This window comes from Penicillium cataractarum, assembly GCF_028827025.1.
Source record: "Penicillium cataractarum strain IBT 29864 chromosome Unknown utg000008l, whole genome shotgun sequence".
NCBI lineage: Eukaryota > Fungi > Ascomycota > Eurotiomycetes > Eurotiales > Aspergillaceae > Penicillium > Penicillium cataractarum.
Window position 1 is genome coordinate 4,038,208 of NW_026622744.1, and position 20,437 is coordinate 4,058,644.

The following is a 20,437-nucleotide window of genomic DNA, read 5'->3' on the forward strand; positions in this document are numbered from 1 at the left end:
GTACTCGCTTCACGCAGAAGATTTTGAACTTAACACGATATTTGTCATAACTGGGGCTCTGGGTTGGTTGATGTACATTAGTTGGCTTTTATTACAGAGGGGTTAACTTCTCAAAGAGGGTATTGGCGCCCAGGGATGATGTTGCGGCCTGGTATTTAATCAAGGAAAGCCTGTAAATCTCATGCAAAACTATCATGGAAATTGAAACCCGTCAAAAATCCCAAATCATCCAATTCAGGTGCCATGTTCTCCGCAAATTCCTCCCAGTCGAATACTGGGAACTGGGTCAAGTCGTTGACTAGGTGATCATATTGATCATCAGGTTGGAGCATCTGTGAGGCATCGGATTCTACGACGGTCTGATGTTGACCAGTAGGGACTGCTCGAACATAAGCAGCCTGTAGAAATTGAAGAGTGTTGGTTGCAGAGCGGCAAAATGATGACATGGATTCCAGAACACTTGTTGCCTCTTTCCAAGCATCTCGTGCTTTGTCCAAAAGTGACTGATCCATGATGGGTGGGGCAGATATAGACATGAGGAGAACTATTGCTGCGGTTGAGACGTCTAAGAGTGGTATAGTTAGTATGATAAGTAGAGTGAGATAAATGGCATCGGTAACATACAAAACCCATTGTACCACCATGCATCGGAACAGTTGGTTTGATGAGTCTCTCGGACTAGGAGTGTGAGATCAATGGCAGCTGTCACACATGCCTCAGCGCATTTACTAAACATGGAAGAATACAGAGTGCTTTGCATCTCTATGCTCTGAGATGACGAGTCATTCTGTAGCTCTGGTCCAGATGATGAGTCTCGCTTGGAATATATTTGAGTAAAAATAGGACGGTAGAGGAGGAGCTGAAGGTGTATGTATCTGCATAGAGAGGTGAGAAAGTAGTGACTAAGGCTGTAACAATCTGCAACACACCTAGCATGTAGAACATTTCTTTGCCGAGCAATCGCCATATTTGAGTCTGGAAAGGAAGGGGTGGAATGTAATCCAGTGGTCCACTTTAAAAAGGAAGGAACATTGGTCTTGAACAATACCAGCTCTCTTTCAATTCTGAGAACAATGCCAAGGCTCCCAAGGCTCATGGTTGAGGATGGAAGTGGATCTTGGCGTATCCGGCCACGCCAGGCATTGTAGACATCACCTAGAATCATGTCCAGAATATCATAAAGCTTGATCGCTTCAATATAAAATGCCATCAAGGAAGGTTCCCTGGTCCCACCTTGACGCCCGGGTATTTCTAAACCATCCGGTGGGGGGACACGGGCGAGATGCGAGGTCATGCTTGGTCTGCCGTATGTCATGCTCAAAGTCCTACAAGCTATGTATCAGCATGATAACCACACAAAACAGAGGATTTGAAGACTTACATGTCCATTATTACACATCCATGCCAAGTCCGTCTACGAATTTCAGACTCTAGGGGTGTTAACGTAGCAAGAATATCTGATTTGTGCAGTCCTAAACCGAAAGCAACTCTGCAGGCATTCCCGACAGAGTGCCAGCAACGGCTGGGATATGGAGAGCTTTGCAGATAAAGTGCCGTAATAAGTAAAGTCTGAACCACGCCAAGCGTGTTGATGTCCAAGAAATCGAGCCCGATGAAATGCTTCGCCCGAAGGAAAAACGAATTGGCGACAGACTCGGCTTCCTCTGGTGCAATATCTGCAAACTGACAACCTAGTGCAAAGATCAAATTCAAGGCACACTGGAAGACAATCGATGTGGGCTCCGATTCTGTCCTTGATCCAATTCCAATCTGCAAATCCGTGGGTGCGGGAACATTGGGTTCGTCTTCTCCACGCCAAAGATTTTGATAGGCCGCTTCAAAGGCTGGACGGTGGAACAATGGATAGAGAATGAATATTTTCTCGAAAAAAAGTTTCACGAGGTGATCTGCAAATGCTCGCGGTGGTAATGAAAAATCATCCATTCCGTACGTGGTGGATGTGTCCTGAAGCCTGTTGTATGCGGCCTCGGCATGCGAACCACCCGCCAGCCTTGACGGCATCCTTTGATAGGCAAAGCGCATGAGGGAGGCCGTGGATGAAGTACCATAGAACTGAAATCGGGTTGATCTCCTTCGGTCTTCCCTCCCCGCCCCTGACAAGATCACCTGGCCCATACCTGTAATGTGGTCTTGACCCTCATCAAACAATGGCGATTCATAGACATCGGCAGTATTTTCTTCAACTGAGCCAGTGTGTCTATCCTCGCATCCACTTTGGGTACGTGGTAGTATATGCCCCGGGGCTAGTCTGGTCGTGGAGCTTGGAGGGGTCGGATTCTGTTCCGTAGGTTCCAGACGTGAACGACGAGAGCTGGGGGAGACGCTGGGCCCCTGTGGTGTCATTTCTTCTTGCCTAGTGGAATCACCGTGTAGCCGGCGTTGTGGAGTTGAGGAACTTGAAACATGGGCTCCAGCCTTCAAACAGAGGTCTTCCAGTTCTTTGATTCGCTGGTGCAGAGCCTGGACGTATCTATTTTGCATTAGTGGTAAATCGTCACTAGCCGTACATGCGCAGGAGGCTTACTCGTCCCTGCTAGTAGACCGGGAATTCTCCGTGTTATAAACACACTGATCATTTCGATATGATCGTCTCACACATGGCCCACAGATAGGCTTGATTCCATCACAGCGAATCTTCTTCTCCCTGCACGAGTCGCAGGCCAAGGCGACCTTAGGATGTATTCTAGCACGTCTTTTTGGGTTTCCGACAGCTTTTGGAGGCATCCTGTAAGAGCAGGCTTCACTAGTTTGATGACTCGATAAAAATAGCGGATGTATCTAAACTCGCGAGGCCTTCCATGGAGGGGTGGACTTGCAAGGAACGGTGAGTAGGTGACAGGAGCTTTCCGGCACAATGGGGTCTTTAAGCCCGGGTCTGTTCCGGTTTTGTCTACACGCTTGTGGGGGTTAAGTTTACCCCGTCCAATGATAGTATTTAGGACCCGCTTGGAGTCAACGAAAGACAAAACCATCTCTCGGATCCTTCCGGGGCAGCCGACCGTAGGCGTAGGTGGCCCGTATAGTAGTGCTAAGCTACTAGGTCCGAGCCTCTTTTTCTTGAAACCGGGGGTTCTCTAACTCCTCTTTACAGTCCGAGGCAGCATTATCTCACATGTGCACAAAACCGAGGCTATGGCCTGCTTGTTGACCTATACTGGTCTCTATGAATACCCAGGAGAGAAGGTGGCTCATCACCCTCCTCGCCTGGCCCGATCCCATTCTGCATTGGAAGAATGACACGCAAACTATCAGCCCGCACAAAATTGCGCGTGGTTTTAACCTTCTTATTCCGGACTTTGCCAAGTGCAGCGTTCAGAATTTCTAGAGCCTTTGTTCGGGCATGGCTAAAAGGCCTCCCCTTCGGGCCATCCATATGGAATGGTTTTGCTGGAGCCCTGATGGCTAACACCCATCCTCGAGACCTTCAAACCGTTCTACCGTCTACAATTGAGACATATAATGCATGGGTCTTGTCCCACAATTCCGCTCGTACTGTAGACGTTCTGGCGGCCGACAACTCAACTCGTCTACTGTGGATTGGACCAAGAAAGGCAAAGAATGTGGTCCTCTTCTTTCATGGTATGAGACACTACTATAACTCTCGAAATGTACTGACTCTTTAGGTGGCGGTTATGTGATGCCTCTTTCTAAAGGCCATTTGGACTGGATGGCACATGTGAGGAATGAGGCCATCAATGCTGGAGTCGAGCTCAGTGTGTGTATTCTCGCATATGGTCGGTCCAAGAATTTTGATTGAAAAGGGAAGACAAATATTCTGACCGATTTCCAAGATTTGATTCCCGACAATACATATCCTAGGCAAATGTCACAGGGCATACTCGCACTCGAACATCTCGTAGCCTCGGGATACAGACCTTCAGAGGTACCAATATGCCATCCGAGATTTATCAAGAGGAGGTCTAATATCGTTTTATTCTAGATTGTGTTTGGAGGAGACTCTGCAGGTGGCCATCTGTCTCTAAGTCTTATGGCACATCTTCACCGTTCCCGCCCCATGAATCACCCCACAAAGGATATCTTTGACGGCTGCAGCGCTGTAAGAGGATGTTTCCTTGTATCTCCTCTGACATCTTTCAATTTCAATACCCCCTCGTATCACAGGTGGTTTAGTGCCGATGTTTTGAGTAAGAAGGTCGTGCACAAATGGGGCCTCTACTTTGTGGAGAATTCTCCCTGGCAAGAGGAGGTTTCCGCAGGGAAGGGCTGGGGGATGGCACTTGATGTGCCGGAAAGCTGGTGGGAGGACTTCAGTGCTGTTGATCATGTTCTAGTGACTGGTGGTTATGAAGAGGTCTTCAGCGATCATATACAAAAATTAGGCCAGATGCTGGAAAGAAAAAGTATTGGCGATGTGACGCTGTATATGGGCAATGAAACCCACGATGGACCATTGATGGACTTTTCGGCAGGCAGGCTTCCGAGTCAAACTACCAAAACCATTACAGAATTTTTGATATCGAGTTTCAGAAAATAAATCATTCAACCCATTTTCTCATCAAGAAAGGTGTGCATTTAGAATTTTATCTAGACGAATATTAAATTCGCAGAAGCCGAACCATTAGAAATCAACCTCGCAAAACGAATTAAGAACGGATCAAATGATGATATATTGTCAAATTTGGCGTTTAGAATCTTCCAATACCTCAAGTCGAGTTCCTTCGTTCAGTATCAAGTTCACATGCTGCTCACTTCTCGGGGTCACCTTAACTGGAAATGGTTCCTCTGTTCGGTGGTGATTCAACTGCTTCGAGTCATAGGGTTCAGCCTGCTAAATATTAGCCAAGATCATTCCTTTGTTTAGTCATGAACCTACTGCGTCGTAGTCGTAGCAGAACACCAAGCGAGCAACGTTGATAAATAGGCCCCGGAATGCCAATCTGTAACCAACACAAATACGACGACCTCCTCCGAACTGCCAAAGTCCATGTGCAGGGTCGGTCTCATGTCCATCCAACCACCGTTCGGGCTTAAACTCCTCCGGGTCCTCGCACTCGTTACATACCGGGATTTCATTAATCACGAATCCCACCCCTGCTGGGAAATGATATCCCTCAAACTCCATATCGGACGTAAGCACGTGGTCGGGAGTGAAAGGGAAGATAGGTCGCCAGCGAAGAATTTCCTTGATAAAAGCGCATATGTAGGGCATTTGCTCCAGATCATCGATGCCAGGTAAACGGAAGTTCGTCTCGGTGCCGCAATGAGTATCAACCTCCTCTCTGGCCTTTTGAAATTTGTCCGGATAACAAAGCGCAGCCATCGCAAAGATATTCAGCGCTTCCCTGGTCGTATCCGATCCTGCCTCTAGAAGCTGCATAGCAACGTACATGGCCTCCTGATCGTTACCCGTGAACTTTGTGTCTGGATGTAAAAGAACGTCACGAACCCATGATGGGGGTGCTGTCCCATTCTCCACCTTCTCTCGTACTGGAACCCACCACGACTTGTAGACCTCTTCATTCCAGTCCCCAAGCTTCTCCCAGTGTTTTCGCCATGGCTGCAACACGCGAGGTAGCTTATCTAATTCCGGAAACCAGTCGACCAAGCTAGTCCCAATGCTTCCAACAAAAAGAGTGACGACATCTTGCAAATCAGCCAATTGCTTTCCTGACTTGACAAGCCGCTCACCCAGTGCAATACGATGGACCACCGAATTTGCATATCGATAATGGTGGCGGTACCACCTTTCTGGCTGAAAGAAATATTCTGCAAGCATCTGGGTGCTTTCAAGCTCTTGCCATGAGCCGTACTGCTTCATGGCCGTTCCACTCAGAAGGGAGTGCATCACTCGTCGCTTTTCAGTCCATTGCGAAGGAGGAAGCAGCAAGGATCGTCCGTTGCGGCTAACAATTCCACTGGCAATAGGCATTGGGCTTCGGCCATTTGTGAGGGAGCCACGTTTTGCGATAATCTCAGCGACCACACGCTTGCTATTGAGCAAAATCCAAGTTTTGGATCCGAGGTGAAGAGTGGTCATTTCGCCATATTTTGCAAGCTCAGTGTGCTACATACAGTTAGCCTATGATATCCATGTTACAACAGAGACATCGAACTCACTATTTTATGACCCTGCTCCTGTCGAGCGTTCCGAAGCTCCAAAAGGTTGCCAAATATGGGTATTCCTCGAGGACCCGGAGGAAGTTTCCATTTCTTGCCCGGGGGTGGTCTGCGTTTTCCGACGGGTGTGAAGACCTCTTGAAGGATCAAGAAGATTGTTCCTAGGAATATGATGATACTGAAAAAAGCTGCAAGGATTGGATATCTGTTTGCTGCAGCAGAGAAATGCGAATGAACCGATGTACTCATGGTGAGATACCCTGTTTTGATGAGCTTGGTATAGTTTCCACTGCTACCCGTCTCCGACACATTTATACCACCACACGCGAGCGCGAGCAAGCGGTCCAAGAGCCAAACTACATCATCTAGAGTCTACTGCTATCTTGAATGGATAAAGGCTATTCCATTTGAATTGTGCTACGGATAATACGGCAATGTGGGCTTATGCGGAGTGATCCGGACTCGTCACCGGGATGGTTCCGGACCCCCTCTTGAGGAAGCCACTATCCACCATGAACATAATTAGAACGGGGCATGCGCAAAATGTGCATGAATGATTTCTCTTATTCACTATGTTGACATTGATTTCGATCCCAGTTGGACTACTCCTCTTTCTCTACTTTTACAAGCCCGCTATTTTCTCCACGATGAGCGAACACGGCCTAGATTGGCTCCAAGAAAAGGCAATCGGCTGGAGCCACAGACCTTCAGTAAACAAGATTGACACTCATCATCATTGTGTGCCGCCATTCTATGCCAATGGTAAGATCTCGATAACTGCCAAGCTCTTAGTTCCCCAGAACTAACATTACCACAGCGGTTGAAGATCAGGGAGGCGACCCAAGTGGCTGGCCAACTCCCCATTGGAGCCCGCTGGCTTCCAAGCTGCTGATGAAGCGCGTGGGAGTTCAAACAGCAGTTCTTTCAACTACTGCCCCTGGAGCTTGTATCCTGCCTGATCGTCAAGCACGCGCTCAGCTCGCGAGAAAATTGAACGAATATTGTGCTGATCTCCGTGACAAAGACCCGGAGAGATTCGCCTTTTTTGTATCATTACCCAACATTCTTGATACCGAGGATGCCCTCGCGGAAATTGCATATGCGCTAGATACCCTCCACGCAGATGGAGTCACTCTTTTCACTCGCTACGGGTCATCTAACACCTATCTTGGTCATCCTGATATTGAACCCATCTGGGCAGAGCTGAACAGACGAGGCTGCGTGGTTTTTGTCCATCCCACCCATCCAGTCGATACCAACCCCGTGAACTCAAAGCTACCACAGCCAGCTATTGATTACCCCCATGAAACGACGCGTACTGCAATGGATATGATCACCAACGGAACTCGACTAAAGTATCCCGCCTGCAAAGTCATACTCTCCCACGCAGGCGGAGCTCTACCCTATATAATCTCGCGCGTTACGACCCCCATGAAAAAGGCACCAGACTTTGCCGTCTCGCATCGTATGGGGACGACACATGACAAATCAATGGAGTCATTCCGTAGCTTCCACTTTGACCTGGCGCTGAGCTCGTCGCCGCAGGTCCTGGATATGCTGTTGAAGATGGTTCCGCATGACCACATCTTGTATGGGAGCGATTTCCCGTATGCTCCGATAACCGCTTATCCGGCATTTCTTGAGGCGCTTGAGTCGTATGAAATGGATTCAGAGTTGAGGGATATGATCAACTTTGGGAATGCGATGAAGTTGTTCCCGCGGTTGTCGAGGAGAGGCGGAGCTTTGTAGTTATCGTTCTTGACCATCTGATGCAACGATGCATGAATTACAAAGTCTGCTTTTAGGTTCAAATTCAATCAAAGTCGGCCCTCTTTTATTATTTCCCGTGAGTAGAAGGTTTATATACTGACTCCTCCTTCCTATCTGTAGGCGTCTATGGCGCTATGAAAGTTAAATCTACTGCTGCATTTCTCATTAAATATCCAGTAACATCACGATTCCTCTCTGGGTTATATCCTCCCCAATAAAAATTTCTCCTATATCACCATTCCGAACCCTTGAAACTTACTTCTTGTTAAGCAAGCCCTTGAAAAATTTAGAAACCTTGCGATCAGCTCCAGGCCCTTTTCCAGACTTGCTTATCTGCCGCAGCTGCCAGAGCAATCCAAGCACACTCGCAAGCACAATAGCCTCGGTTTCCGGGCTCATGTCAGTGGAAAGGAGTAGAGCGCCTTCGCTGGTCGGCAGTGGAAACGAGACTGTATCCCCGATATGGTGATAGATAGCAAGAATATCTTTCTCCAAGGGGATGCTGGGAGCGGCACCCTCAACGGTCTCATGTTTCTGTGGGACGCGCACGAGAGTATATCGCAAGCGTCCTTGCGAAACAGGGTGAATTTGCCATTCAAGGTACGTCTTGTCTTCCCCGGGAATCTGGAAAGCGAAAAACGGGTACACGTAGACTTTCTTCCTGAATGAGGTTGGGGGGATTGGAGAGGATATCGACATCGATATCGCGGTGTCTTCTGTTTGGTCAACTGAATCTTTCTCCCGGGACTTGAATTTGATTATAGCGGCTTTATCTTTTGCAGATTCAATGGTCCTGTTATTGTTCAGTTAGCGGGGTATGTTGATGTCGGGTGAGTGGCCGTACACATTTGCCTCCACGAGCGACTCCGCATTTGAAGATGACGCGACAGATTTCAAGGTCAACGCCGCATCTTTGAATTCGACATTATAGAGAGCCGCATTCTCCTCGGTTGCTTGTTCAGTGCCACCCGCTTGGGGCTTAGGCATTCGTCCAAGCGCGACGACATACGAGGCTGATCCCATCCCACGTTCCTTGACACTCTCTTTGTACTGAGCAGTGACTTCCGCGACCGAAACGTGCGAGGTGCCCTCCTCATGATGAGGGATGTATAGTATCTTCGTCAGATGTGCGGGAGTGGGAGACCCTGTTCCCGGTCCGCTGCTGCGTTCTTCTTGATTTCTCGCGGTGACGACTTCGAAACCAGATCCGAACCCACCACCTGCGTCGCCCATGGTTGATTAAATTCGGAAAGATATTGGTAGCTTAGTATGTATGCAAAGTCCTTTCAGGTCTTTCGTGACTGTCGAGAGGGTGAGTGGGTTAGGTCCGGGGTCAGCATCGTCATCAGGGTCCATCCCCTCTACGGGGCTAGGCTCTTTCGGGATTAGACAACGTGACAGCCGCATGTCAGACTGTCTGTCTTGGCGGAGTACAATATCCTACTGTCGTCCTCGGCATATAAATCACAAGGGCAGTGTTCGATAGTTCAAATAAATCCTAAGACGAGAAATATAATGCGATTTTGGGGCTCGGTTGTGGATTGATTTGTGAATCGAGGGGTCCGGGTTATTATTCCTGGGCCATGGTCTTTTAGTTCAAAGGAAAATAATTTAGCTAAGAAAATAACATGAATGAGAGTTATCATTCACTTCCTCCCCAAAATAAGTAACCCCCGCGCTTGGCCTAGTGGTCAAGACTTGGAACTGACCAGCCTGATTCCATAATCTGGGTGCAAGACAGCTTGACTGTATCTTGTCCCGGAAGGTTCAGCGCGGGGGTGCCTCCTTTTTGTTTATAAAACTTTATATTACCCTGCCACAACGATAGTTTACAATTTTATGGGATATTTTTACATTATTGTAACCAGAAGAATTAGCAGAATCCTTTTGTTCTTTTTAATTAAATTTTAAGCGTGTTGGTGGTTGGATGGGTTGGGGGGTATGTTATGTGCGGCATTTGGAGGATGTGAATGTTGGGCTCTCGACGAGTTTGTATGGTAGACAGAGGTCGAGGGTTCGATTCATGGAGGGGGAGCTCTTTGTTCTATTTTGTTTCCTGGAATCCTATAAGCTAATACCTGCTCTTCAAATTTGTCCATGTTGATGGCCACAGACGACAGCAAAGGGGAAGCAAGATAGAAAAGTAGGTGGAGAGAGGGAGGGAACATCAAAGTATTGAGCAAGCTACTGCCAGGAGAACAAAACTGTCTATTTAAGAAAGCAACATTTGGCAATACAAGAGAAGCCTAAATAAATCCTTCGAGAGCATTTGGCGGTGGGTGATATCTCCAGAAGATAGCAACCATCGATATCAATCATCTCGCCTAGCTATATAGATAGTATACAGTTATCATAGGTGCAGTTTAGTGCTAGTATGTTATAGAACTCCGTGGGGTCTTCGTCATGCGACTCGGTACCCAAAAAGATTAGACTCCTCCCGAAGCCTAGAAGATCTTCTACTACATGTATTACTCTCTAGGGTCTTTCTACAGGAACGAGGCTCCAACCCTTCCAGAACTATTCCATCATTAACTAAAAGCCTTCTTCCCCAAGTTTATTGGTTTGCCTCTAAAATACATTACGTGGGCCAACCTTGAGTAGTCGGCCACCTGTGGCGGTTGATTCGTTCAAATTTGCCGCCTCTTCAACACCAAACTCAAGTCCAACAGCCCACCTGTTCTACAACTTCCACCATTTTTCCTGACAAGGAATCACATGGGCAACTGCACGCGAGAAATACCCAAACTAACCATATTTAAAATTCAAGCCACGCTATAGACACTCGTTGACCCACGGAACCCACATCTACTTCGAGACTTGAACGCTTCGATTTAAACTCTGCGGGGGAAAGTCTTTCCCCTCATTTTCCACCAAAACAAACCAGAAGTGAGGATTCCAACGCCTTGAAAAACTCTACTCTCTAATTGTCCTGCTCATTACATCGCCAAAAAAAACTATTATATAGCAAAGCCCTCCACCGCCACGTTCCTCCCCCAGTCCTCCTCTACGCGCTCGTCCGTGTCAAGCGCGTAACCAACTCTGCCCACCATGCCGACCGATCTGTCCATTCGCCCGCGCACGACTCTTGCAGCCATTTAATCATGTCCGAGGCCGAGCAGGCTTCTTTGACGGTGCAGGCTCTCAGCTCGGGGACCGGCAATGCCGCGATTGGCATCAGCATTATCGTGTTCATGTCGATCGCGCTTTACAATGCCGTGGAACTGTCCGTGCTAATCCCGCTAAGCTTCCATCGCTACCGAAGCCTCTACTTCTGGGCACTTTTTACCTCCGCTTTGCTAGGCGTGATTCCCCAAACGATCGGGCAGGGCTTGCAATTCTTCAATCTCGCGCCGTTGTGGCTGAGCATGTTCCTCTCGAATTTCGGGTTCGTCTTTCTCGTTCCGAATCAATCTGTCGTGCTGTATTCGCGGCTACACCTGGTCTCGCAGAATCCGGTCATGCTGGGCTTTGTGCGGTGGTTGATCGTGTTTGCTTATATTGCGATCGTTATCCCCACAGTGATACTGAACGTGGGCTCGTCCTATCTCACGCAGTCTGCTGGGTGGGTGAATGGGTTTGAGGCTATGGAAAGAATCCAGGTGACTTGGTTCACGGCCCAGGAGGTACTCATTTCGACTATTTATATCGTGGATACGATACGGCTGATTCGATTGAGTCCCGAGGCGGATGCGCGTCGGCATAAGATTTTGTATGAGCTGTTGGCTGTCAATATTGCGGCTATTGTGATGGATTTGACACTTGTTATCTTGCAGTATCTGGGGTATTACTTTACCCAGATTGAGCTGAAGCCTATGTTTTATAGTATCAAGCTGAAGCTTGAGTTTGCTGTGCTGGGCATGTTGGTTTCGATTGTGCATTCGCATAGTTCTAATCCGCCGACATGGAGGGCTGATTGTACTACCTCGGAGTTTTCATAGTGGGAATGAAATAACTTCAAAAGATCTATGATGTAAGTTCTAAATGAATCAATCAGTCTGTTGGATTGAACTTGATAAGTAAATCTCGAATATATGGATCCAAGGAGAAAGGTCGAGCTTGCGGTGATGTCCAGAACATGAAATACTTATTTTGCTTCCTACCCACATCGATAAGGCATGATTGCGGTACCCCAGATAACACTTCAAAAGAATACTATCAGTCATATGTCGAATCAAAATGTCTGAGACAATACCTTGCCTATCTATCGATGGGCACGACCCAAGCCTGGTTTTAAAGGCCTCTAAGAAAAAGGGCTGCAATTTATCCAACTCGTTCATTTCTCCAGTCTCTACTGCAGACTTCAAAACATTTCTTGTACTCTCTCACTCTTATTCACTTGACTTACCTCATCTTTAACCTACAAGCGCCGCCGTCGGATCGCATGCCCCACTCCCCCAATGCCGAGCCGATCCGCCCCGCTTAAATGCGGAGGAGGTTGCGGTCCGCGCCCCCCGTCGGCTGCAGCAGCAAGTACGTAGTAAATGACGCGCTTCCGATTCTCAGCTTCCGAGCCTCTACCTTTGTTCCAATATTAACCTAGCTCTGGTAGCAACGAGGGCAAATGACAAGGACAAGCTTACTCAATTTCCCTTGCCGATTCCCGAAAACTAAAGTGCGGGGCTAGACGAGGGGAAATCATATAAACCGGTCGATAACTCTCTTTCTCTAGCTGTGTCACGATTCTTCCTCTCTCCTTCATACCCCTCCACCCTTGTACATACACCGTCTACCCATATACATCATGTTGGGAAAAATCGCCCTCGAAGAAGCCTTTGCGCTGCCCCGATTCCAGGAAAAGACTCGTTGGTGGGCGGGCCTGTTCGCGACTGATGTCGACAAGCATGTCGCCGAGATCAACGATGTCGATTCTATTCGGTTGAACTTTGCCGAGAAGCACGGTGTCGGATTGCAGATTCTTTCTTATACCGCGCCCGGTGTACAGGATATTTGGGATCCGGTCGATGCGCAGAGCCTCGCTGTTGAAATCAATGATTATATCGCCGAGAAGGTGAAGGCGCATCCGGATCGATTTGCGGCTTTTGCGTGAGTACTGCCCACACCACAAGCTCCCGTGTCAATATGGGTATACCAGTATCTAATGCTATTCTCTGCACAGCACTCTATCCATGCACGACCCCCAAGAAGCCGCTGCCGAACTCCGCCGCTGCGTGACGCAGTACGGCTTCCTGGGCGCCCTAGTCAACGACACACAAAGAGCCGGCCCAGACGGCGACAAGATGATCTTCTATGACAACTCCAAATGGGACATTTTCTGGTCCACCTGTACAGAGCTCGACGTGCCCCTGTACCTACACCCGCGCAACCCCACAGGCACAATCTACGAAAAGCTCTGGGCAGACCGGAAATGGCTCGTCGGCCCGCCGCTCTCCTTCGCCCACGGCGTCTCCCTGCACACGCTCGGCATGGTCACGAACGGCGTCTTCGACCGCCACCCAAAGCTGCAGGTCATCCTGGGCCATCTGGGCGAGCACATCCCCTTCGACATGTGGCGGATTAACCACTGGTTCGAGGATCGGAAGAAGATGCTTGGACTGCAGGAGACGTGTAAGAAGACGATTCGGGAGTATTTTGCGCAGAATATTTGGATTACGACTTCGGGCCATTTCTCGACGACGACGCTTAACTTTTGTTTGGCGGAGGTTGGGGCCGATCGGATTTTGTTTAGTATTGATTATCCGTTTGAGACGTTTGAGGATGCTTGTGATTGGTTTGATGGGATGGCGATTAATGAGAGTGACCGGCTGAAGATTGGGAGGGAGAATGCGAAGAAGTTGTTTAAGTTGGGGGAGTATAAGGATTGTAATGCTTAGGCGGTGGTTATGTGTGGAGATCAGATATTACTTGTTTCTTTATTACTGATGAATATGAAAACTATGGCATATGATGATAGATTTGAGGCTACGCTGCTCGTTGGTTGTATCAGGGTATCGTTCGTTAATCATAGATTCGTGAGAGGGGTGTAAGAGAGTAGATGTCGTTGACGGGTCCTTCCATCTCCCTAGTTGAGTTCAATGGGTGGGAGCTCCTCCACGACGAAATCCTCCACGTCTGACGAGTTGGGCAACTCGACCATCTCCAGGATTGGCACGACATATTCATTGCGAATGTCGTCCAGGCGTACGCGGTATGTGGCGTAGTTGTCCACGGACCGCGAGAGAATCTCCCAAATCTCATGTAGGTGACCGGTCAAAGTCAGGCACGCCGGCTCGACTTTATCCTCCTTCATGATCATTCGGTTGCTCATGTGGAGGAAACGGTTGTGGATCCACTCATCGTACAGCTCGAGGTACAACGAGAGAAGGCGCTGTTCCAGGAAACGGGGCTTGCGGAGATGGCTGTACGGATATCAGTGGTTAGATACGTTCAAATTGACCTTTGCCAGGGCTTGTCAAGGAAATCACTTACGCAGCTACCACAATCGACATGTGTCGATACTTGTGGATAACAGAACAGTTCTCCTCCGCGAGATATCCCATAATCCCAAAGACATTGTCGGCCACGGCTACCAGCTCCCGCAGCATATTATCAGCCCACTGCAAGTACGGCAGCATCTGCTTAACAATCGCCGCAGCATCGGCAGTATCCCGCGGTCCCAGGAACACCTCACTGCGTCGGAAGAGGACATGGTCCAGACGGATGACCAGATTGGTGAGAGTAACGAAACGCTTGCGGGTCGTCTTGCGCATCTGCGGGTTCGCCAGGAGATCCTTGATGCGTTCCAGGGCAACGCGCTTGCCCTCAGGTTGGCCCGGTGGCGCGATGATGAGCGGGTCGATCTCTTTCTTGCGGATCGCCGCTTGCACGGCTGCTGTGATTGCTTCGGTGTACTCGCGATCGCACTTCTCGTAGATATCTGCGAGCCCCTCGTCGTATTCTGGGAAGGGCTCGCGGTCGTTGGGGCTTTGGACTAGGACGAGGCTTGAGTTCGTGGATGTGCTTTGGTCGAGAGGACTGTCTGGGGGGCTGGTCTGGGTGTCTTTGTGGGTGATGTTGACTGCGGTGGTCTGTGAGCCTTCCGAGTCGGAGTCGATGGTGAGTTGAGAGCGGACTGCGTCCAGCAGGGAGAGAGGCTCGGTGTCTGACATGGTGAGTGGGGAGCGCTGAATAGCAGGAATGAAGAAATACGGAGGGGGAAGAGGGATGGTGTTAATGAAGGTTGGGTGTGTGGGAGTTGAGAGAGGGAGGGTTGGGAGAGAAAAACAGAGACGGAGAGAGAAGAGAAGAGAAGAGAGTTGATTATCTGCCTAAGTGGACGAGCTCGACGTGAGTCGTAGGGTATAAACGGAAAGTGAGAGTTCAGATAAACGCTGGATGGTCAACGCCTCCCCTAAGAATACGGAACATGAAGATGTACCATTCCTCGATTTCCAAAAAGCGCGTAGAAGATAATGTACAACACAATGTAAAACGTAATGTAAAACAAAGTGTATAGCATCATGGATGCTTCCCGTTTGCTAATCGAGGGATGGTTCTGCCTTCCCCTCAAAGTCCATCTGATTAGCGACAACATGTCAACAACATGGAACAAAACGTTCCAGAGGTCATCAACAAAGAGTCTCAGATAGAACAGCTGAGAGTTAATGAAGGTCGAGAATCGTTCTTCGCACAGTGACTAATCAGCGTGTCATGGAGAGGAGCACGGCAACTTAAAGTAGTGCGAGTCGAAGAGTATAAAAAAGGACAAAACAGCAAGGTTAATCGGTCTTGGAATGATCATTGGCATGAGGTTGTGGCATGGCAGCGTCGTCATCTTCGTCGTCTGGTAAAGGGACGTCCATGACTCTTTCGCCCGCCTTTTCTAGTGTTCGTTTACTCCATGACCGAACTCCCTTGTAGACAGCCTGGTGACTTAGTTAGCAAAAGTAAAGAAAAATGTGACGAGGAGACAGTCTCCTTTCCAACATACCCATAGGAACGTGCCCACGCCAATCACAATCATCAACCAACGCATCCGATCCCGGCTAGAGGACCGACCTCCTCCCGTTGCAACACGGAGATTCCACGGCGACATCATAAACATGACCCGGAAGAAGGACAAGAGTCCGAGAGAGGCGAGTCCCTTGATAAAATGTGCCACCCACGATGCCTGTGATGTGTCAAGATCCTCCACTTCCAAGGGGAGGTCGTCTAAATCGACGAGGAAAAATTCAATGATAGGGTCAGCAACAAATCCAAGTAAGAACATAGTCAAAAGTAGAATGCCAATGGTAAGCAGAATCTGAGTGCCGGAGCTACTAATCCACCGAGCCCAAGTAAGCCGTTCCAGCCGGTACTGAAAGCCACAGGTTGGGCATTGCCAGTAGTTCCGCCGGCCATATCTGGGATCCGCGTGCCGCCATGTTTGTAGACATCCTTCGTGTACATATCGCGAGGAGCCTTTGCATTTGCAGGGACGGAGCAGTCGACCTAGCTCGGGGTCGGTGGACTCGTAGACCACGCGGGGCTTTTGGAGAAATTCGGACGGCTGCACGGTGGGCAGCACCGTGTCTAGGCAGATGCGACAGACTCGCGAGGGGTAATAGCTCTGCTCGGGCTCTGGTGGAGGGGGAGTTTGGGCCGTATACCCCGGCGAGTCCGACTCATTGCTCGGGGAGTCCATGAGAGGTAATTGTCGACGGGGTCATGTCATTTAACCTCGAGTGTTGTACGGAGTCGAGATCTGATGGGGAGAAAGAGAAAGAGATGGAAAAGAAAAGGCACCAATTTATGTGGCCGCTAATCCACATTGGACTCACCGCCTTTGTCCACAGCACAGCTGCGATGGCCGAAGCTCTACCGCGTCAAACGTCACCCGTCTTCTGCCTACAGCTCCATCGCCCTTCCTTCTTCCTTTCCCCCTCCATCATTTGAATCTGCGGTCATATCAAGCTGTGCTTTGGATAATAGTATCATATCATGGCGGACCGCTACTCCTTCTCCCTGACTACGTTCTCGCCCAGGTATGTTGAAGCTTGTTGATCTCAAGCCCCATTGCTCCGGAAGCTAACTCGCATCGTCTTACAGTGGAAAGCTGGTGCAGATTGGTAAGTACTGCAAACATTGAACTCGAAATGTGATGTCCCCCGTGGGAATCAACTTTACTAATGAGCTCCATCCAGAATATGCTCTAAATGCGGTCAACCAGGGTGTCACGGCCCTGGGCATCAAAGGTAAGAACGAGAACCGAACTCCGTTCTACCATCAGACAACCCTCCTTGTGTAAACTTAAGCTAACTACTCTCTTCCAGCCACCAATGGAATTGTCCTCGCCACCGAAAAGAAATCCTCCTCGCCGCTCATCGACCCTCCCTCGCTCTCCAAGATCTCCCTGATCACTCCGGACATCGGCATGGTCTACGCCGGCATGGGCCCCGATTACCGCGTGCTGGTCGACAAGGCCCGCAAGGTCTCGCACACGGGCTACAAGCGCATCTACAACGAATACCCGCCGACGCGGATACTGGTGCAGGACGTTGCCCGGGTGGTGCAGGAGGCCACGCAGTCCGGTGGTGTGCGGCCATACGGTGTTAGTCTGTTGGTCGCGGGCTGGGATGAGGGTATTGAGCCCGAGGCGGCCGATATGAAGAAGGACTCGGACTCGCCTGCTAAATCTGCCGGCAAGACTGGTGGAATCCTTAAGGGCGGTCCCAGTCTGTACCAGGTTGATCCTAGCGGTAGCTATTACCCGTGGAAGGCGACGGCCATTGGCAAGCATGCGACGAGCGCCAAGACTTTCTTGGAGAAGCGGTACACTGAGGGGTTGGAGCTGGAGGATGCGATCCACATTGCGCTGTTGACGCTCAAGGAGACTATTGAGGGTGAGATGAACGGGGACACAATAGAGATTGGTAAGTGTGCGTTGATTTGCTGGTATGATCAACTACTAATTTTGCTTGATAGGTATTGTGGGCCCACCTGCGGATCACCTGTTGGGCTACGAGGGTGTGGAGGGTGCTCAAGGCCCGCGGTTCAGGAAGTTGACCAAGGAGCAGATCGAGGACTACCTGACCAACCTATGAGGGGATGGAGAGAGAGCGAGCTTAATCCGGCCCAGAGTATGAACTAGACTCGAATGACACCCCCTTTTCTTCTCATGCTGTAATTGTTTTTTTTAGCTCCTGTGACTGTTTATTTTGATCTGTCCACTGTCCACGGGAGGTGCTAAGTGCGGTGTAGTCGACAACGAATCGATTTCAAGGACAACCACAGCAGGACGGGTACTTGCGTAGCCTTGCTTGGACTGTCCAGTATTTTCATTTCCCACCAGTAACTCATGTCGGTCGGTACGCTATCACAGCACGGACGTAATCTCGACTCTATGGTATTGGGGCTAAACCTTTGCTTTGTTCGGCGGACAATAGGAGCGACCGGACCACCTTTAGGGGGTGCGCAGGGTGGTCTGTGACCATCCTGTCATATTCCCTGACAGTATGACATGCCTATTGCCTCCCGGTTACTCCCATCCTTATTTCTCGTATATTCCTAAACAACAGAGTAATCGAGTGCCCAATCGGCAGACCAAACGGACCCCCGCTCTTACGGAAAACCGCAAAACTTACGACCCCTTTCACTATCCAGTCCAGTCCAGTGTATACTGTACGGAGTACGTACGTACGGTAGCCCCCCTAACTTGAGACTAGAATAGTGTGTAGTACTGTAAAGTCCCCTCTGGAGTAATCCCGAGGCACATGCTAATATGACACTAAGGGGGTTCCCGGTCTACCCATCGCCAATACCAGACTATTGAATTAATGGCGTTGGCGCTGGCGCCGATCTACCCCGGGATTTTGGCCCCCGGAACTCGCTAGGGGCTGCTAGTGCTAGCTGTGACTGTTAGTCCTGCTCCCGTTCCTAACTTTCCGTAGTTGGTGAAAAGTTTAAGGGTGTATCAGAAAAGAGGGCAGTCTTTTAACTCGCTACTTTTTATTTCCTTTTCTTGGCTGCCGTGTCTGTGTCGGATTTTCGAGGGTGCCTTTTAATCGCGATTTCCCTTCCCGGTGCTTTTACGTGACGGGGGGAGGTGGAGTTGCATCTTGCATTTTTTACTGTACTTTGGATCCTCCACCCTTGGGATCCTCGGGGTTTAGTTCATTGGCTAGCTCTTTTGAAGGATTGGGTCTTGTCTTTTCTGTTGCAGACTTGTCTGGTCTTTTTCTTTCCTTTCCAACTACTCGACTCTACCATACGTACCCTACAGCCCGTTGCTGTGTTGTCTTTCTTTACCTTGACCTGCACAGTATCGCCCAGGATTGACGCTGTGCAACATACAACGCGGCTGGCATTGCGATACCGACTTGCTCTTTTTTTATAACCCTACTCTTCCAATCCCCCTCCCTCGTTCCCTCGTTGACGCGCTATTCTCTCCCTCGTTCATGCATCTTCGCTTCTCACCCTCCGCTCCATTCCTCTCTCAAGATATGTTCGCGTATCAAACTGGGTGAACGTGGCTCTCGCCCCCGTTTAACCTTATCAATCCGAGGTATATCGTACACCGAGCTTCCCTCTATATCTGCTCTTGCTCTTGCAGATCTCTACTCTACCCCCGCCAAGCGCAGTCACCACCCAATTCCCACCCACCACCATGTCCGATCCACCCCAGGACCTGCTGGACGGTATCTCCGGCGCACTAGCATCAGAAGGCGACGTCCTGCAAATGATCCTAGTCACCTTCATCGGGCTATCATGCTACAACGTCGCCGAACTAGTCGTCCTCGTCCCATCAACATTCCGCCGCTGGCGCGGCCTCTATTTCTGGTCCCTCCTCGCATCAGGCTGTATAGGCGTCGTCCCGTACTCGATCGGCTTCTTGATGAAGTTTTTTACCCGCGCCGACTCTGTCTTGTCGGTTACCGTGTTGACGGTGGGGTGGTGGACGATGGTGACGGGTCAATCGATCGTGTTGTACTCGCGTCTGCATCTGGTGTTAAGGGATGAGAAGATACTGAGACGGGTTCTGTGGTTGATTGTGGCCAATTTCTTTCTTTTGCATATTCCCACGACGGTTTTGACGTATGGGGCGAATATTGTGCATACCGGTGATAGGGCCTGGATCAAGGGGTATAATATCATGGAGAAGATTCAACTTACGGGCTTTACCATTCAGGAATCTCTGCTGGGCACGTTGTATGTTATCGAGGCTGTGAAATTGCTTCGTCTGGGTGCCGATGTTACGGCTAGACCGGATGCAAGGTCGATTATGTATCAGCTCATTGGGATCAATTGTGCTATTATCGCGATGGATTTATTGTTGCTGGGCCTTGAGTATGCAAATTTTTATGCCGTGCAGATTACGCTCAAGGGGTTTGTTTACTCGCTCAAGTTGAAGTTGGAGTTTGCTGTGTTGGGACGATTGGTCGATCTTATTCAGGGTTCGCGGCATCCTATTTCTATTTCTATGGCGGATACGTTGCCGCTTTGTTCGTTTCAGCGTCCGCCGGAGACGCCGGATCGGAGTGATGATTTGCCTTGTACGCCCGAGTCGAAGGAGGTTTTGTCTACGCCGGATGGGGCGAGGGTTGTGGAGGGGAGGGTTTTTGTGGAGGTTGGACCGGGGATTCATGGTGGATGA

The 20,437-nt window shown here is 49.5% G+C and overlaps 10 protein-coding genes across 10 annotated transcripts; 5 read left to right on the forward strand and 5 right to left on the reverse strand.

Annotated features, from left to right (window-relative positions):
• Positions 1-179: 179 nt before the first annotated feature.
• N7496_010535 (fungal specific transcription factor domain-containing protein) lies at positions 180-2,502 on the reverse strand (the record flags this gene model as incomplete). The annotated part of the gene is made up of 4 exons (XM_056703448.1): positions 180-565; positions 625-875; positions 930-1,325; positions 1,382-2,502. The coding sequence occupies 4 exons, from the start codon at positions 2,500-2,502 to the stop codon at positions 180-182; spliced, it is 2,154 nt and encodes a 717-aa protein (XP_056552448.1).
• A 2,152-nt stretch (positions 2,503-4,654) lies between these two features.
• Positions 4,655-6,348, reverse strand: N7496_010536 (cytochrome P450; the record flags this gene model as incomplete). The annotated part of the gene is made up of 3 exons (XM_056703449.1): positions 4,655-4,807; positions 4,856-6,046; positions 6,100-6,348. 3 exons carry the CDS (start codon positions 6,346-6,348, stop codon positions 4,655-4,657), a joined length of 1,593 nt encoding a protein of 530 aa, XP_056552449.1.
• Positions 6,349-6,746: 398 nt separating this feature from the next.
• Positions 6,747-7,848, forward strand: N7496_010537 (amidohydrolase family protein; the record flags this gene model as incomplete). The annotated part of the gene is made up of 2 exons (XM_056703450.1): positions 6,747-6,861; positions 6,917-7,848. 2 exons carry the CDS (start codon positions 6,747-6,749, stop codon positions 7,846-7,848), a joined length of 1,047 nt encoding a protein of 348 aa, XP_056552450.1.
• A 276-nt stretch (positions 7,849-8,124) lies between these two features.
• On the reverse strand, positions 8,125-9,102 carry N7496_010538 (uncharacterized protein; the record flags this gene model as incomplete). The annotated part of the gene is made up of 2 exons (XM_056703451.1): positions 8,125-8,662; positions 8,714-9,102. The coding sequence occupies 2 exons, from the start codon at positions 9,100-9,102 to the stop codon at positions 8,125-8,127; spliced, it is 927 nt and encodes a 308-aa protein (XP_056552451.1).
• Positions 9,103-10,970: 1,868 nt separating this feature from the next.
• Positions 10,971-11,807, forward strand: N7496_010539 (uncharacterized protein; the record flags this gene model as incomplete). Its single annotated transcript, XM_056703452.1, has 1 exon — positions 10,971-11,807. The coding sequence occupies one exon, from the start codon at positions 10,971-10,973 to the stop codon at positions 11,805-11,807; it is 837 nt and encodes a 278-aa protein (XP_056552452.1).
• An 803-nt stretch (positions 11,808-12,610) lies between these two features.
• On the forward strand, positions 12,611-13,700 carry N7496_010540 (amidohydrolase family protein; the record flags this gene model as incomplete). The annotated part of the gene is made up of 2 exons (XM_056703453.1): positions 12,611-12,912; positions 12,986-13,700. The coding sequence occupies 2 exons, from the start codon at positions 12,611-12,613 to the stop codon at positions 13,698-13,700; spliced, it is 1,017 nt and encodes a 338-aa protein (XP_056552453.1).
• Positions 13,701-13,888: 188 nt separating this feature from the next.
• N7496_010541 (uncharacterized protein) lies at positions 13,889-14,975 on the reverse strand (the record flags this gene model as incomplete). The annotated part of the gene is made up of 2 exons (XM_056703454.1): positions 13,889-14,225; positions 14,296-14,975. The coding sequence occupies 2 exons, from the start codon at positions 14,973-14,975 to the stop codon at positions 13,889-13,891; spliced, it is 1,017 nt and encodes a 338-aa protein (XP_056552454.1).
• A 609-nt stretch (positions 14,976-15,584) lies between these two features.
• On the reverse strand, positions 15,585-16,489 carry N7496_010542 (E3 ubiquitin-protein ligase MARCH; the record flags this gene model as incomplete). Its single annotated transcript, XM_056703455.1, has 2 exons — positions 15,585-15,731; positions 15,797-16,489. 2 exons carry the CDS (start codon positions 16,487-16,489, stop codon positions 15,585-15,587), a joined length of 840 nt encoding a protein of 279 aa, XP_056552455.1.
• Positions 16,490-16,785: 296 nt separating this feature from the next.
• On the forward strand, positions 16,786-17,888 carry pre8 (proteasome core particle subunit alpha 2; the record flags this gene model as incomplete). The annotated part of the gene is made up of 5 exons (XM_056703456.1): positions 16,786-16,829; positions 16,894-16,913; positions 16,989-17,039; positions 17,118-17,717; positions 17,770-17,888. 5 exons carry the CDS (start codon positions 16,786-16,788, stop codon positions 17,886-17,888), a joined length of 834 nt encoding a protein of 277 aa, XP_056552456.1.
• A 1,562-nt stretch (positions 17,889-19,450) lies between these two features.
• N7496_010544 (uncharacterized protein) lies at positions 19,451-20,437 on the forward strand (the record flags this gene model as incomplete). The annotated part of the gene is made up of 1 exon (XM_056703457.1): positions 19,451-20,437. One exon carries the CDS (start codon positions 19,451-19,453, stop codon positions 20,435-20,437), a length of 987 nt encoding a protein of 328 aa, XP_056552457.1.